We start from the raw sequence: 17819 nt of genomic DNA, 5'->3' as shown, positions 1-17819 counted from the left end.
AGCCCTTAGTTTTATGGGAGGATGACACAGAACATTTTGGAATTTTCTCAGGCGACCTGGGCCTTGCAGGCATGTCTGGATACAGTTTAGTGGAGAGGCTTGAGACTTTGAATCCCAGTTCCACGGTGCCTTCGACAGGACTCCTTTGGTCCAATGGACAGAACACTTCAGTCTGAGCTGGTTTAAGCAAAAGAGGAATTTTTTTTTGGCATGTGCCATTCCGTAGTCTCAGAAGGACACTGGGGAGGTAGACAGTCCTCAGTGACCCGCTCAGTGACCATTCTGTGTTGTCCTTTCAGAGACACGGCCATGCCAGAATGGGGACTGCCGTCCCCCTTCGCCCTTGAAGACGGGCGTGGCCACAGGACAAAATGGTAGTGGACCTCAAGAGGAAGGGCGGTCTGAAGCCACTGGGTGCCGTTGTCACCTGGACGCCGCTTGCTCTCTGCGCTCCGCTCCCTCTCCCCGTCCCGCGGAGCGGCAGTGACTGGACCCGCCAGCTTCAGGCTGAGCTGGCTCTCTCCCCGGGACAGTCTGCCTGCTGGGTTGTTTCGTGAGGGAGAAGTAAGCTCATGTCCCACTGAAGTCGTTGCACTTTGGGGTCCAGTGGTTATATGAGCCTCACATGTGCTTCCATAACACAATAGGTCCGTGGGGTGCAGAGTAAGGGGGTTCCAACGGTGTCTTCAGGCTGTAGGTCGCTTCTCTTTATCTCCTGTCCCTGCTGCTCTGCTGTGGCCTCCACTGTCGCAGCTCCTGGGGCCCAGGGGAACTGCGTCTCAGCCATGCCCGGAGTGAATTGTTGCTCGAGAAATCAGCAAAGGTAATGTAGTGAAGTCTTCCTCACACAGGGTAGGTCGTGTGTCTGGACCAGATGGTACGTCGGGTGGGAGGGAGGCGACATGCTAGGCTGCACCGCTGTCCTGGGAGCGAGGGTAACAGTGCAAGTGGTGACCGCTGCTGAAGGGTGGGGGGTGCATCTGGGTGTTGAGAAAGTTCTAAGTTGTGAAGATTAAACAGAGATGGAAGTAAGGATTTTTGTGCTGTCTCATGGTTCCGTTGTGACTGCGTGTCTGGTGGGCAGTGCGTAGTTGCGGAGTTGTGTGCTGTGCAGCTCTGTGAATGATTCCTCTCCCCTCCTGCCCCGGCGTGTCCTGCACGCGTTTTGGGAAAGCGTCAGCGGCCGTCCACCCCGTGCATTGCACAGCACAGTCTATGCATTTTGCACGCCTATCGGTTTGACCTCCCCCCAAAACAAATTAATCCACATACTGAATTCAGTTTTGCAATTGCAAAAGTCTCTTGTCCCTTCGTATCTAGTTTGATTCCAATTTCCTCGCTCCTAGCTTAATTATTTATGGATGTTGATTAAACTCAACATGAACTACCAAGGGCCAGATTTCACAGTCTCAGGGTTTGCCAGGAATTATCTGCGTCACCCCGCACCCTGCGCCTCAGGCTCCTCACGCCAAGCCCCCCTCCCTGCGAGTGTCTGTGACACTGGGGGTCTAGTCCTCGAGTGATGGGTGCACAGCGGCCTCCCACAGACACGTCTGCTTCATGGCAACCATGGACGGTATTTTTTTTTTAAGTTCAAAGCCTTCAAAAAGAATTCTCTAAATGATTTTTTCTCCTCATTCCATCCTCTCTGGGTGAGAGATTTAAACTTAAAACGTCATGTCCATCGAACGCCAACCCCGATGGCTGAGCTGCTGGTGTACGATGCAGCCAGAAGAGTGTCCCCGACAGGGTACCTGCTTTCTGCTCGTCCTGATTTAGTCTCGATTCTCCCGTGACACGTTCTTGGGTCTTTCTCTTCTTCAACTGATACCCATGAAACCCAAGGTGACTAACCCGCGTGCGTGTTCCCGGTGAGAAAAGAGTCCCTCTTAGAGTGGAAAGGCCGGGCCAGGGTCAGCAGGGCAAACAGTCCACTAAATAAAGGAATTTTCATCTTCGTAGCTCCGACCAAAGGTCAGCCAGCCTTGGTTGGCCACCTCCGGGTAACACGAATTGTCATATATTTCGGATGCTGTGTTTGCTTTCGTGGCCAGCGCCGTGATTGGAAAGCGCTTCCTCCGAAACCAGCCAGTAACCTTCCTCCCCTGTGCCACCACCTGCTTTTCCGAAGGGGTACGGGACCCTGTTTCCTCCTTTCAGTCCCAGCCCCGTGGGGCTGGGGGAGGTCTCTTCCTTCTTCTGAGTTTCAGTGTCTGTAAAATACGGATGATGGTATGTATCTATCTCATTATTCCTCTAACAGAATTGGCACCGGGTCCAGCCCCCTGGTGCCCCATAGACGTTACCGGTTATCACCAACCCAGGGAAGGGAGTCCAGTCGGGTGAGTGCGAAGTCTGGTCCCCCTTTAATTTATTCTGCAGACCGTGCCCCATAATGGTTATGAGGATGCGCTCTGTTGCCAGGCTCTGGGGGCATAAATATGGACACGGTATTTACACCTGGGGGAGACCTACCTCAAAAGGTATGGGAGGGTGTGAAGGTGCCTGGGTCTAAGGGTTTATGGAGCACCTGCTCTGGGCCGGGCTTTGGGGGCACACGTGAAACCCAGGCTTAGTGCCTGGAAACTTATGTTCTGGTGGGAAAGATAGGTTCAGACAATGAAAATGTGGCAAACGGTGTCACCGAGGACGGGGTGCAGAATGCAAGGAAACCCGAGGGAACATGCAGCATAAGCCAAGGCAGTATCCCTGCCCTCATATGCCAAGGTCAAGGCAAACCATGGCATGGCCACCTCCCCAGATAAACCCACCACAGACATAAAAATCAACCGTTCTCAGGGAAGAGACGGGGCTGAAGGCAGAGGTGGGGTCGGCGGCGGCTGGGGAAAAAGTGAAATTTCCCCTCCTTCTAAAATAAGCCACCAGCGCTAGCAGAGAGGGAGCCTTCCACGGGCGGGCTGTCTGGGAGGTGCAGGGGCGCCGGGGACGCACGCTGGAGGTCCAACCACTTGGGGAAGTGGGCCGGGCCAGGTGGGTGGGGGACCCTGGGAGAGCACGTTCGAGTGGGTCGGCCGGTGGGTGGCCACTCCCAGTGCGAGGACCTGCAGGGCTCCTCCTCTTCGACCCCCCTCCCTCCTTCCTCCTCCTCCTCCTCCTGGGCCTGGGAGGAGGCAGGGCCGGATCCCTGGGCAGCCGCCGCTCCTCCTCCTGGCAGGCTGGCTGATGAGTCAGCTGACGCCGGCGCTGCTGCCTCGCCTGGGCGCTGCGCTCTCTCTGCGCTCCCCCAAAGTGGCTGCACGCCGCCCACTTCCAGGGTTGGGGGGACAGGCGAAGTGATGTGCGCCTTCTAAAGCCTCGCAGAGCCGCAGCGGAAGCAGCTACACCTCTTCAACTTTCTCCCCGCCCCCACGCCTTCTCCTGACCCTGCCCTCCACCCTCCCCAAAGCCCCTTAGGGTGCGTGCGCTCGGGCGAGGGGGTCACCGGCTGCCCGGGATGGCTTCCAATTTTAATGACATAGTGAAGCAAGGGTACGTGAGGATCCGGAGCAGACGCCTGGGGGTGAGTACGAATCCTCTTTCTCTCCGTTCGGCGGTTCAATTGTCTTCCTCCTGAGCCAGCATCTCCGGAGGGAGGAGGAGGAGGAAGATCTCGGGCCGCGCGCTGGTGAATGGCAACGGCGAGGTGGCTCTCGCCGCCGCCGGAATCCACACCTCCCGGGGCTGCCCCTGGAAGGCCAGGTCTAGGTATGTCACGGGTCTATCTTTATCTCTCGGATGACTTGGCTTTCTGGCGGTGGCCGCGTGTTTGGCTCCAGGAGCCGCCGGAGCCCATCTACTCGAAATAAATATTTCTCGGTAGCCATGGGAGTTGGGGCTGAGAACCCCGGCGGGCGCGGAGCCCTGCCGGATGCCCCCGGTGCCCGTCTTCCCGCTCGCCGCCAACTTAACTTTTCCAGGGGACGGGTCAGCTGGCCGAGAAAGAGGGCAGACGCCCTCGGTGTGAACAAGGTCAGGGACCCTCTGCCCCCGCTGGGAGGTTTCTGCCCCCTGAGAGGTCTCTCCGGACTCCAGGTCCTGGGCAGTGACCCGCCTCTGCCCCAGGTACTGGGAGAGGCGGCGTGGGTAGCCCCTGGCGAGGCCAGCCGGGGGTAGATGCTCCAATCTCAGTCCCCCCCACCCACCCCGGGCTTAGTCTGGGCGGTGGATCTCTGCTGCTGGAATACACACTGGAACCCACTGAGAGATTGTTTAGGGAGGGACAGTGTCCCTGGCACGGGCGAGCGGTTCCCTAAATACGTGCTAAAGGGAAGAATGAATGAATCGGAGGGTATCGGGAGGGGACAGGTGATGGCACAGGGGTGGCTTCTGTCAAAACTCCCCCCTTTCCCCCTTTCGTCGTCACCGATGGCATTTCAGACAGCTCCCACTCTGCTGTTCTGCGGGCTTGAGGGACGGGGAAGGGATTCTTGAGGGAGGGGGAGGGTCCTGGAATGATTTCTTAAAAAACACACACAAAAAAGGCAAACTACCTCATTTCTCTTAGCGTTGTGTCAAGTGGTGTTGCTGTCTTTGTTTACTGCATGCGTGCGGCCGGAGGTGGGGGAGGAAAGTTACTTTAGTCATGTCTGAAATGACCATGAACGTCAGTGGTGATGTGGAGTAGCCCCACCGCGGGGGGGGAGGGGGGCAGGAGCGGGAGGGGGGGATGGTACTGTCTTTCTCTACGGATCTGTCCTGGCACCTTTGTCTCATCTGGTCTTCAGACTTTCTTTGTGTGCCAGGTAATTGTACTGAAAACTGAACAGAAATTTTTACCGAGGTAAACAGCTAAGGAGCAACACCTGGTGACGGGAAACATCTGTAATTATTAAAAACTCCTGCCTGGTTTGAGTTGGTCCGTGCCCTCCTTCTTTTTCTTTTCTTTTTTTTTTCTTTTCTTTTCCTTTCTTTTCTTCTTTCTTTCTTTCTCCTGCTGGTTACCATATTTTAGCAACTATGTTCTCTGTTAGTGTGACTATATAATTACATAATTAGGAAGAATGTAGCAGAACTAATCCATCCCTATCAGCCCTGTCTGAGTTCCCTTGATTTCAGGTTTTGCTTTGCAAATGTTCTTATCACCAGGATCGACTGTGGTTGGGGGGCTGAACTGCAAGACTGTCATGCAGAGGACAAGAATTAATAGGACCTTTATTTTTGATAATCTTGTGGGCAAGCCAGAGTGTTACAATAGTAAAGGCAGCATTGAAAAAAAAAAACACAACACCATTCTAATTTTAGACTTACTCCATCATGTCAATTGAGGAAATTGTGAAGAGGCATCCATTCTATGTTAGGGAGCATTCCAATAGCTAGAGGACATGCATTATTAATGTACAAAATGTGAATTATTCATGAGGATTGGAGTTTATGCCAAATTGTGACACATGGTGATGTATTTGAAAGACTAGTTACCATAACTTTCTAGCTTATGGTAATTGAGATTATTTTTCCATACTACTACAGCTGACACAATGTAGTCCTCCGTGTGTGCCCATGTTTATGGACAGATCTTTGAGGCAGAAGGAAAGGAGAGATAGTTTGCATGCATTTTATATTTTACTGTGGTCTGGACGCCAGCGAGCAGCACCCTTTCCCAGGATTTGTTCATTGTGTCTGTGTTCACACTCAGACCGACTCCGGAATATCTGCTGGGTGACGGTCACTGCTCGTGGAGAGAAAAAGGTCAAAAATATAATCAAAGAAATCTGGTCTTCTCTGTTGACGTTGGTTTCATCATCCGTTAATTTTTTAAAAGTGTTCTCACGATACAGTTTGTGTACATACACCAAGGAGGCCGATTGTATCGTTGGCAGAAAACAGTACAAACTGGAGTTCTGAGTGGGTACTGCCAATGAAGGGAAAACTGCTTCAGGGTGGGTGCAGGGACCCTCTATCCACAGTGAGACGTGGGAATGGCATTCCTCCAGGCTGCAGGTGGCCTGGGACAGCGGGCCACAGGTGTGCGTCTCAGAGAGAGGCAGGGCACGGTGTCTGGCGCCAGGTAAGTGCTCACTGAACTTGGCATTGAATTACAGAGCAAACGGGTGGCTTTGCAATTCACAAGCCTCTTCAGGAACTAATATGACATAATGGTTTTATTAATGGAATCCAGACAAGTGTCTGTGCCTTGGAACCCTGTTTGGGAGGGTTTATAATTAAACAAGAAAACAGCATTTTGTGGCAAGCAGCTGTCGTGCTGAGAAACGCTCCCTCGGATTTGGACGAAGAGAAGAGTATGCATTCCGTTGCTATGACTCGTTAGCTCTATGACCCTTGACCTTCCTTGGCCTCAGTTTTCAAATCTGTACAATGAACACAAGTTGTGTTGGGAGCGTTAAACCAGATAATACCTGTGAAAATGCAGTGAAAACATACAGCATTGATTCCGACTGTGTCATTTCTTTAGTGTAATCAGGGAGGGGTTGGAACCAGTAGAATGATAGAGGCATTATTGATTCCTTTATTTTTATATTTTGAAGTGTTTACTGTTTATGCAGCTGGAGACACTCTCGCTGGATGAAGCTTTTATAAATCGTATACATTTGAGTGATTTTGTTGTAACGAGAGAGGAAACATTCCAAGACCGTCCCCATTCAGATGAGCGGTGGACGAGTGCTCACCGTTAGGTGAGCTCCTGAACAGTTTTCGTGATTAAGCCATCAAGTGCGTATTGTTTTTTTTTCTTCAAACATATAAAAGCTTAATGACATTCAACTCCTGTAACTCAGAAGCCTCAGTATCGCCACATCTTCGTTCTCCAGCTTACTCCTCACCGGTTCATGGAAGCCTCAGGCTGTGTCTTGGTACAGGGTTCGCTCAGCGATGTCCGTGTTACTATTTGGGGGGTGGGGGGAGGGGCGGAGAGGTGGAAGGGGAGCAGCTGTCTACAATTACTTGGCTAACCCACCAACGGACCTAAAAATGTACCCCAAGACGGTGGAGAGTCAGGCAGTCTGCACGCCGTTACCCCGACCGGGCTCGTGGCTTAGATGGCGCGTGTTAACTGTCCTCACTTGGCCTCTCCCTTTGCGCCAGAGAGAACGTTCCAAGCACTAATTGCTATGGCTAGTCCACAGTCCAAACCTCCGAGCTGAAACTCAGGCTTTTCATCTGCGCGCAGTCCCTCCCCTCGACGGCTGGCCTGCGAGTGACGTGTCTATGCCCTGGTCTACCAAGGACCGGTCTCCGGTCTGGCCCATTGCCCTCTGGGTGTCTAAGCAATTCCTGACACTTCAGGCTTTCTCACCCTGATTGTTTGTCCAGCATCCACCGGAGTCTGCATCTCAGCCACTAGAGGTCCCACCCTTGTAGTTGCCCTGATAAAAATCAAGCCAGCCAGCCAGCCAGCCAGCCAGCCAGCCAAGGTCCCTGCCGTTTCTCTCTCCTCCCATTCTCTCACTCCCAGACCGTCCATCAGGAGAGTTTGTGGGTTCTGTCTCTGAAATACAAGCAGAATCTGACTCCCTCTCCCACATTCCCTGTTAGCGCCCTGGACCAAGGGCCGTCACCCACCTCTGTCGTAGTGCAACGACCCCCCGACCTGTCTCCCCGGCTGCTCTCACCTCGCGTGTCTTCCCCTGCAGTTCCGAGTAAGAGATTTCCAGGGGGCCCCGAGGTCCTGTGCTAACTGGGGTCCTTTGCTACTGCTGTTCCTTGGGCTTGGAATGGTGACCCCCTCCCACTGTCTCCTCCTCCTGGCTCCCTCCCTCACCTCCTTCGGACTCTCCTCGCGTGCCACCTTCTCAGTGACGCCCCCCAGACACTCTATTTTTACTCCCCCCCTTCCCCTTCTATCCCTTTCTTTTTTCTCTCTCTAGACTTACCACCCCCCGCATATCTGTATGCTTTATCGGTTGATTGCCTGTATCCCCCAAATAGCCTGTGAGGCTCCGAGAAGGCTGGGAATTCTCTATTTTTTATTTAGATTAGAGCTGAACCCTCAAGCACGGAGCGGGCGCAGGGTGAAGGAATGCACGAAGCCCTCTCCACGGACTAGTTTCAAAGCGTATTCTCTGATATGAGACTGTGTTAAAGTCTCAATTTGGCAACCGGTCATGTGACTTTCGATGAGTTGTTTAACATTTGTGTAAGCCTCTGTGTTCGGTAAAAGTAGGGAGACTCAGAATGCCCACCTCACAGGTAACATTTGTGGAAGGGCTTACCACCGCATTGGATACGGTGGAAACCCAGTTCATGTTGGTCGCTGCTCTCTTCACCGCCCACGCGCCACGAGAGGGGGAGGGCGCATGGGCGGTGACTGTTTCCACTGCTCCTCCTGCGCTAGCTCCCATCCTTCTCATCCTCCAAGAACGTGCTGGGAAAGCAAACTTACTATACACGACATAATTACAGGACGAGCGCAGATACGGCTTGGCATGGATGCTAGTTGCAGGGTATTTGCCGTGGGAAGGTCTCTCGTGATCCCTGTAGACACACGGCGAAGGCAGCAAGACCAGGAAACAATCATCTCCATTGGCTTTGCTCTGCGTGAGCTCATCCCACTAGGAGGTTATTTCTGTTCACTTGCCCAGGGCTGGGTGGGGGGGCGGGGAGGGAGGCGGTTCTTTCTGGGTGGTGGAGGACAGATTTGAAGAATCAGTCAGTAAATGGCCAGACATTAGGAAGATGCATTTTCTTACCCTTTGCTTCCCTGTTTCACCTGCCAAAGAGGGTTTACGATTTCATTTAGGGGTTTGGGGGTTGAGAGGTGATCAGGAGTCTGCATTTTTTAGGATGCCACGAGAAAGGTACAGTCATCACATCACAGAAAATCATAGAAGTAGAATAATGTTATTGTATACTATCAGTATGTAAGTATATGTACACACTCATGCACACACACAAAACCGTTCAGTAAGATATGTCAACTGTGGTTTTTCTTCCTTAAGAGAAAGAGACTTTGGGGGTAACTTCGCCAGTCATGAAATTCACGGTCCTATAGACCGAGCAGAGAGGCCTAAACCAAGACCACGCGGTATTTTGGCCCAATTTGGATCCGCTTCCCCGGTTTCCTCGTGAGAAATGCTTTCCAGCTGGTAGTTCAGCCATCTTCATTCAGGGGTCCGTGCGGATGGCGTGATTAATTATGCATAAAGCCGGCCTTTAATTGTCATCCCCAAAACCGATTTAAGCAAAGAATGGCCCATTGAGGGACTGTGTGTATAGACATAAACCAAATTACTGATGTGACGATTTTCCCCACAAGGGCTGATGTGGTTTTTTTTGTTGTTGTATTCATTAGATGACTAGAAATGTTTATCTTCAAGCAGTTTGGCAATTTTTTTTTGTTGGGGAATCATTATCTTTGGTATTTAAAGAATTTAGTTCTCATTTGGGATATATTTGCCTTCATTTTAATCACTCATCAAATATGTACTGAGTGCCTGCTAGTGTGAAACTTGTGCTAAATCGCCCTGAATAAGACAGGAATGGTCAACATCCTCAAGGAATGAACAGTCTGGTTTTGGGCTTGTTAACTCGAGATGAATATATTTGCTAGGGTGAACTAGTCTTAGCGATAGGTCACATTGTCACATGAAATGTGTCTGCAGGCCTCCCCCTGTTCTGTGTTTGTGGAATGAGGAAAGGCAAATTTGATTTTCCTCTTACTCGAGGACGCTGATTCCAGGCGGGTGGGAATAAACCTCTGGAGATTCTAAGCCAGGAAGAGCTTCTGATCCCCTCCCCCCACCCTGCCAGCCCCCGTTTCTGAGAATTTCAAAATGAAATTGTGAATTTAGAAGCACCACAGACACAGGCGAATGTCGAATTTAAAATAGCTTCTCCCTACCATGCCGACGGCTAAATTTTGGATGAGTATCCAGACGCTGAATTTTGCAGAGCAGGTTGGGGACCGATTTTTCTTTTACTAATGTTCTCGGCCTCTGTGCGTGCCCTGGATCCCAGAGAACATCATGGTGAGCTGTGAGTTTTATGTTCCTGAGTGGAGTCCTTTCAATGCACTCCAGGGAGAGGACGCAGGTGATTTTCCTCGGGCGACACTTCATAGTTTTTATCAGCTTCTTACAGGGATCTGGGCTTCCCTGCCGAGGCCCTCTTATGGCCCACGCTCTACATTGTCCACAAGGCTAGGGACCACTGTCTCGTTTTTCAAAATTAGGTTTAAACCCATGTTAGATAACCATGCAGCTGTAAGAAGTAATACAAAGAGATGCTGCATGTCCTTTACCCAGGGTCCTCTAGTGGGGACACCTTTCCCGCCTACGTAGCACGTTGTCCCAGCTGGGAGGCCGGCCGTGCTCCAGGCAGACACAGAACACCCCCTCGCCACCGTGTCCGTCCTCGTGCCGTCTTAGAGCTGCCCCTCCTGCCTTCCCTCCCACAGCCCTAAATCCCCAGTGACCACTACGCTGCTTTTCATTCCCACAATTCTGTCATTTCAAGAATATTGTGTAAATAGAACCATGCAGGATGTAACCTTTGGGGCTTGGGGTTCTGTCCCCTGCTCTGGAACGGCCATGGTTGCAGCAGTCCATTCCTTTTTCATCGCTGTGTAGTATTCCACGGTGTGTATATACCATGCATTGTGGAGCCATTCATCTGTTGGAAGACACCTGGGGTGGCTTCCAGTTTGGGGCTCTTCTGAGTAAAGCTGATATGAACATTGTGTACAGGTGCCTATGTGAATATGACTGTTCATGACTCGGTAGGGGGCCACCTGCCAGAAGGCGATAGAGGCTGGGGTCTGACCTCGGAGTCAGCAGAGCAGCGTGCTGTCCTCTGCCAGCAGAGCCACAGGGCTAGGCATGCTCCCAGCCTCAGAAAGGTGCAGTCAGGTTGAGGGGAAGTCCTTCAGACTGTGCTTGAGCGGTTGCCCTTAAGGCAGTCCTTTCGGTGACCTTTGCTCATGATAATAGCAAGAAACACGCCCCCGGCCGGAGGCCTAAAGTACTAATGAGACGTCCGTAGGGGCCCCACTACCCTTGTGCCCGCTGGTGCCAGCCCGCCCCAGGAGGGACCTGGACCGTGAACCAGGGGACAGGACTCGCCCAGCGCCCTGTAAGCGCAGCCCCCGCAAAGGCTCGGGAGCCAGCGCTCATTAGGTGCACCGTCCCTCAATGATCACGCCGTGCTCTCTGCCCGCCAGAGCTTTAGAATCCTGTTCTGTTCCAACTGTGGTCTCCTCCGCGATTTCTCTCTGTGGCCTCAACAAGACCTTCCCTTTGGTCAGTAAGACCTCTGGGTAAATGCCCAGGAGAGCAGTTGGTGGATTATATTGGTAGTTGCTTGTTTGTTTGTTTTTTTTTAAGAAAGCACTGCGCTGTTTTCCACAGTGGAAACCGTTTATCGCATTCACACCTGCAGCGTGTGAGTGGTCCGCTTTCTCTGCATCCTCGCCAGAATCTGACGTCACCAGTTTTTGGTGTTGTCACTGTTTTTTTCTTTTAGACATCCTGATGTGTGTGTGTTGGTACCTCCTTGTGGTGTCATCTGCACGGCCCTCAGGGACAATGACCTTGAGCATCTTTCATGGGCTTATCTGCCGCCCGTATTTACATTTTGGTCAAATGCCTATTCATGTTTTCTGCCCATTTTCTATTGGATTGCTTGTTTTTAACTGTTGGAATTTGAGAGTTTTTTAAAAACATATATTCTGCATATTAATCTTTTTCAGACATATGGGCCCTAAGAAAAAATATCCTATGTATTGGATACCATCCTCTTAAGGGACCTCTATCCAATATCATGATAGGTGTTTATGTTACTTCCCAGCCCCCAAGTCCCAAACTTATCTCAAATTTGCCTAAACCTTTATGTCATCTTCCCTTCCTTCATATATACAATGGATACTTCAGTGGTTAATAGAAAGAGAAATTAGCCTGTCTTATGAATGGACTCACTGAGATAAATTAAAACACTGCTTTCCACTCACAGCTTTTACTTAACATAAGTTTCACTGTTTAGGAAAGCAATTAAATTCTTAAAATGCATTTAATTATCTTAATGCCACACATTAACTCAATATAAGAAATTTATTTAGAACACCGTTAAGAAATCCTATCTCGTGACTCCCCTAGCAGAACTGACTCTTCGTGTGAACATTTTCTTCTGGTCACCAGGTTTTTTTATCTGCCAGCATGCAGATATTTTGGCTCATTTGCAAAAGAACCACACTTGAGTCTGGGTTATAATTCACCGACAGTGGTCCCAAATCTAGATGTTCTGAAACTGGTCTGGTCTGCAGCATTGTAATTCAGATGCAAAGTGTGGTGTGAAGCGAGGTCGGAAAAGCATGTTTCTCTGGAGACTTTGCCGCCGGGGAGGTCTTCACCCTCTGACTCCCTCTTCTCTGTGGCTTTCTCCCGGCTGCTGGTTTCCTTTTGTATCCACATTTGAGCTTTTTACTTCCAGCTTCAAAACGACCTGTCCTGGCCGCCGCATCTCAGGTCTTCTCCTTACATCCCTCTGGGACACCATTCTAATATCACAGCATATGTGGGACCTTTTAAATTAATTTTCTTACTTTTGTGCCAGATATTTTTCTTCCCGGTCTTTTCGTGTTTGGTTTGGTTCTGTTTTCTCCCACCAGGATGCTAAGTTCTGTGAGCCCGAAGACCGTGGCTAGCTTGTTCACTGCTGGGTCCCAGCTTTTAGCTCATAGCTGCGTGCTCAGTATTTGCTGGGTGAGTGAATGAATGCTTGTACTGCAGGTCGGAGTAACGGAAGGGGACAGTCCCATGCGAGAAGACAAACAGAAGACTGTGCTTATGTCCCACTGATTTTGTTGTCGATTCTATTCCTGAGTGGTAGAATGTTCTAGAGTTTCTCCTTGGTATGTAACCTGCAAATTCAGTGTCGGGGAATACAGCAAATAATGCTGGAGGTTTTGATTGACCTCCTTAAAATTAAATTTTATTTGATGCCTTTGGGAATAGGTAATATGTGCACTTGGTACAAAATTTGCAGGTTCACGGTTTATACGTCGAATGGTAAGATTTCAGTTCATCTTTGTCCACGGGGATCACCTAGTTTCACTCCCCAGAAGCAACCACTGTGAATGATGTCTTCCAGAAATTAGTCTGTGAACCGGAAGTTTTGTGTGTAAGTGTCCTGTGTATGAGTGTGCGTGTGCGTGATGTACATTTACACACTTCTGTCCCGTGGTTTTCTTACTCAGCAACCTGCCATCTTTCCAAAGATAAGCTGGGATTCAGTGTGTGGATAGACCTGATGTCATGTAATTAACTGCTTATTTATTCATTCTCTCGTCTTTCCTTCCTTTTTTATTATTAAATATGTGCATGAACTATTTTTCTGCCCACTTTATGGATCCCAAAACTGAGTCACTAAGTTTTTTTTTGTCCAAGTCCCACAGCTGGTACTCGGTAGAACCTGAACTTGAATTTGAGCTGCCTCTCTTTTGTGGACCCTCTGGGCCCTTCTTTTCTGCTCCCCTTTGCTGACCGCTTGCCATCTCACCCGGCTGGTGAGCCTCTTGATGAGTAAATCCCCGGAAGTGGGGCCACCGCCCACCGTGCACTCACGTGCGGAGACGGTGTTCTCCACCAGGACCTCTGAGAACCCCTGCACCCTCTCGTCCTGGAAACGGGAGCTTGGAGAGCTGGTTAAGGTCTTGCTAACGTGATAAACGAGAAATGGACCCTTTGTACGTGGATTTTCTCACATGTGAGACTGAGTTCTTGGCTATTTTATCATTAGAATCTTTTCCATCTGCAGTCTTCTCTATTCTTTTTTTTTTAAGATTTTATTTATTTATTTTTAGAGAGGGAAGGGAAGGAGAAAGAGAGAGAGAGAGAGAGAAACATCAATGTGCGGTTGCTGGGGGCCATGGCCTGCAACCCAGGCATGTGCCCTGACTGGGAATCGAACCTACGACACTTTGGTTCGCAGCCTGCGCTCAATCCACTGAGCTACGGCAGCCAGGGCCTCTTTATTCTTTTTTGAGAATGATATTTACTCAACTTAAAACGTAGTTATTAAGGACTCAGAAACTCCTAAAAGGTTATTTACTTTCTTAAAAAGAATACTTTGCTTGGAAGTGCTTTATAGAAATCTTTGATCTAGAAGATACAATAAATCCTATGTTAACTGTGACTGTTATTTTTTTCCTAAAAATAAAATCATAATATTGAAAATTTGATTAACATATATTAGGTAAAAAAAAGATACATGTATTTGACACAAATAAATACATACGGACTAATGTAGCCCAACCAATATTTTCATTAGCTTGGCTGGCCTTGTAAAATACTGCAAGTCGGTGTAGCTGGGAGAGGGAAATATTAATCTTTTAACTGCTGGCTAGATGCTCTTCCTGAATATCCCACCTAGGGTGCTCCTCGATATTAAGAACCGCGAGGCCTTACTCAGGTCGGAGTCTTGAGTCTCTCTTTTCCTTACTCTGTAAGCTTCAGCCGCCCTAGCTCCTTTCTGGTCCTTACAGGACAGTCGCTTTTTCATTCAAATCCTCTGCACTCGATTTTTCCCTTCATCCGTAATGCGCTTCTGTGGCTGGCTCTCAGCTCAGTTCGCAGCCCGACGGTCGCCTCCCCAGACTGGGAACACCCTGGCACAGGTGGCTTCTTCCCTCAGGTGTTCTCTGTCCGGTCACCCTTTTGTTTCATTTAAACTCATTCCTCACCACTGTAATGGTTCTTTAAATTCTTTCATTCTCTTTTTTTTTTCTACTGGCCACTGATCATCGAGAGGGTAATATCCTTTTCTGTTTCTGTTGTTGTTTTTCCCAGCTGAATTCTCTTCAGTGGCTAGAATCGTGCCTGGGCCCATAGTAGGTGCTCAATAAACATTGAAGTAAATGAATGAAACCTCGAGATAACATGTTGCATATGCAATTATGAATCAGGCACTAACCCTAGCATGCATATCACGTGGGTACATATTCAGAAATCCCAGGAAATGCCAAGAGTTGGGTGGAAATCCATTGTGCGGTTTTTGTTTGTCGTCCTCTGCATTATCCCCACTGCAGTCCTTGGGCCAGGCCAAACATGTGGGCGAGAGAAACCCGGCTGGAATGAGAAGGGCCTGATTGCTCCCCGGGCCTGCTGCTGGCCATCTGCTGTGACTGGAGCGTGTCCCTGAACCCCTCACACCTCAGCTTCCGTGGCGGCGGAGTGGAGTTGGAAATGTCTGACCTCCCTCCTCACCACCTGGCCGCCGCCACGCCCGACGTGTGACTGTGGATGTGAGAAGCTTGCCAAATGCACAAAACAGTCTCTTTAGTCCCAGGCCAGTCTCCTCCGCGCCCCACCATTGGCCTCTGGGGTGGCAAATGGCAGAGAAGACTTTGGATTCCGCTCTCATGCGGTGACTTGTGTCAGCCCTCAAACAAGAGCAGATGGCTTTTTAGATTCATTACTTTGGATTTCAAAAGGCAGAGTTGAGTTTCCAGGGAAAAAAAGAAACCAAACAACAAAAAAAAAAGCCCACTCTACCTACAACAAAACATGGCTACACACACACACACACACACACACACACACACCAGTTCTTTTTAACACCTCCTTTGCATTGCATGCACATGGTGAAGAAATTTAAAAATCCAAAAATCAAACAAACAAAAAAAAGGATGCAATGAAGAGGAAACTTCCCTCCTACCTCTGGCTTGCCTCACTTCCCAGGCGCAGCCATTCAAGCAGATTCTTGTGTATTTATGTAGAGACGATTATGCATAAGTACACATACAAGTGTGTGTGTGTGTGTGTGTGTGTGTGTGTGTGTGTGTGTGTATGAGAGAGAGGCCGGCCTTTTGGGTGTTCTCCTGCCTCTGTTTCTTGGCTCAGTCCCCCACTTCCAAATCTACTCTGTTTAGAGCAAATTGATCATCTAAAAAAACTCAAACCCAATTCTATCCTCCCTCTTCTTTCAAACTCCCTCATGCCTTCCCCTCACACGTAAATATTCTGCAATGTCTTCAAGATGCTCTGTGATCTAGACCCTGCCACCTCTCATACCACCCAAGTCACTGCTGGAACCCATGGACCGCCAAGTCAGTGCGCCGGTCACTGTACCCCCCGCTGACCAGTGCTCCAGCCAAACACACTCCCTTTAGTTCCTCTGTCGGCCCAGCCTTGCCTTTGTCACTGGCTCTCCGCGTGCCTTTTCATGGGTGAGAAAAGTCTTCCTCGTCCTGCGCCTTCGTTCTCACCCAGCAGACCCCAGCTGGGTGTCGCTGCCGCGGAGATGCTGCTCAGCACCGTCCGCCTGTGGAGGTGGGAGGAGCTCCATGCCACATGCAGACCGTTGAATGTAAACGAATTAAACTGAAATAGAATACAGACGATCCAATTCCTCAGTTACACGGGCCGTATTTCCAGCACGCAGTAGCCACACTTCGTTAGTAGCTGCCATGTGGGGCAGCAGCAATATAGACCATGTCCAGCATCAGGGAGAATTCTGTTGGACAGTGCTGCCCTGTATTTCTTCATAACACTCATGGCTGTTTAAAATGATATATATTCTTAAGATTTTATTTATTTATTTTTTAGAGATGGAAGGGAGGGAGAAAGAGAGAGAGAGAAACATCCATGTGCGGTTGCTGGGGGCCATGGCCTGCAACCCAGGCATGTGCCCTGACTGGGAATCGAACCTGCGACACTTTGGTTCGCAGCCCGCGCTCAATCCACTGAGCTATGCCAGCCAGGTTAAATGATATGTTTTGAGAGTCAAGTTTTGATGCTTCTACCCTTACTCGTTTGTGAGCTCCACCAGGGCTCAGGTGGTCCTTGTCTTGCTTCCTGCTCTACCCCTATAGTGGGAGATCAATAACTCTTTGTTGAATGAATGAACGAATCCCTCCCAGCTCTTACCTTTATTGTTGTACCTCCCTGATCAGTAGACCTTCTGGGAGAGGAGGGCTGAGCAGTCCACGCTCTGACCCTAGTCCCCATCAATATTCCACCAGTCACCCGAGCAAAACCCTATTTAACCTTTTCCTATGGGTTTGACCTTTTAGCATCCACTGCCTCACTGTGGAAAGGTTGCCTGGAATCAGACTAGACCTGTATGGTGGGCACTGGAGCCCCCCAGGAGGCTCCTCCCCACTGTTCCAGGCCTGCAGCAGCCCTCCCTCCCCGCAGCCAGAGTGCCAGGGGTGGGGTAGACAGATGACACCTTGCAGCCGAGCCCCTGCTGCCGCTGAGGAAAGCTACCTGGCCAAAGCCTGGCCCTACCCCGTGGCACGGCCCGCCCGCAGTGACTGCCCCTCCTGTGTGGGGCAGCTCGGCCGGCGTCCAAGGTCCTGCCTGCACGGGGGTGGGGGCGCCTCAGAGGACAATGTGGAGAGTGCCTTACAGCCGGCCTGCCCCCGGCACTCCGCCCTAGGTGTTGCGACCCACGTTTCCCCACTAAACTCACTGAATGCAAGCCTCCGTCTTAGAATCCACTGCCTGGGAAATTCAGCTCGCCACAGCCTGATTTGTAATGGCAAATCTGCGGCCTTTGCCTTTTGCAGAAAGAGGTCTTTTGGCTTGATTGTCCGCCCTGGTTTCCCCTGTATTCTACCCCGTGTTCTCAAAACTAAAATGGTCCTTTAGTTTAATTTTCATAAAATGGAAGTTTGGCGGCTTATTTCATTTACTACGTTGTCAAAATGCCACCGTCTCTTCAACAGATCCATCTGGTGACAGAATGAAGGAAGTACCTCAACGGGTTCATGATATTGGATTGTAGTTGGTCAATTATTAGTATCAACCATGTTGTTCTCCAGGTAAACAGTCGGCAAGATTTATCGCATGTTGCTTTAGCTGTTTTTGCTGGAAAGGCCGGATGACAAGTTCTCTCCCCCAGTACCTGTTCACACCGACCACGGTGGGATT

General features: G+C 50.0%; 1 protein-coding gene across 2 annotated transcripts in view; it reads left to right on the top strand.

The window, feature by feature from the left end:
• The first annotated feature begins 3202 nt into the window (after positions 1 to 3202).
• DOK5 (docking protein 5) overlaps positions 3203 to 17819 on the top strand; it is a 126200-nt gene continuing 111583 nt past the window's right edge. For both annotated transcript variants that reach the window (XM_045833217.1, XM_045833216.1), the window contains exon 1: positions 3203 to 3520. In XM_045833217.1, coding sequence (XP_045689173.1) covers positions 3455 to 3520 — 66 coding nt within the window. In that variant the 5' untranslated portion in view covers positions 3203 to 3454. The remainder of the gene's footprint in view (positions 3521 to 17819) is intronic.

Source organism: Phyllostomus hastatus, unplaced genomic scaffold, assembly GCF_019186645.2.
Source record: "Phyllostomus hastatus isolate PE091 unplaced genomic scaffold, TTU_PhHast_1.1 phas_contig_17, whole genome shotgun sequence".
In the NCBI taxonomy this organism is placed as follows: Eukaryota; Metazoa; Chordata; class Mammalia; order Chiroptera; family Phyllostomidae; genus Phyllostomus; species Phyllostomus hastatus.
This window is presented reverse-complemented; position numbering and strand designations above follow the sequence as displayed.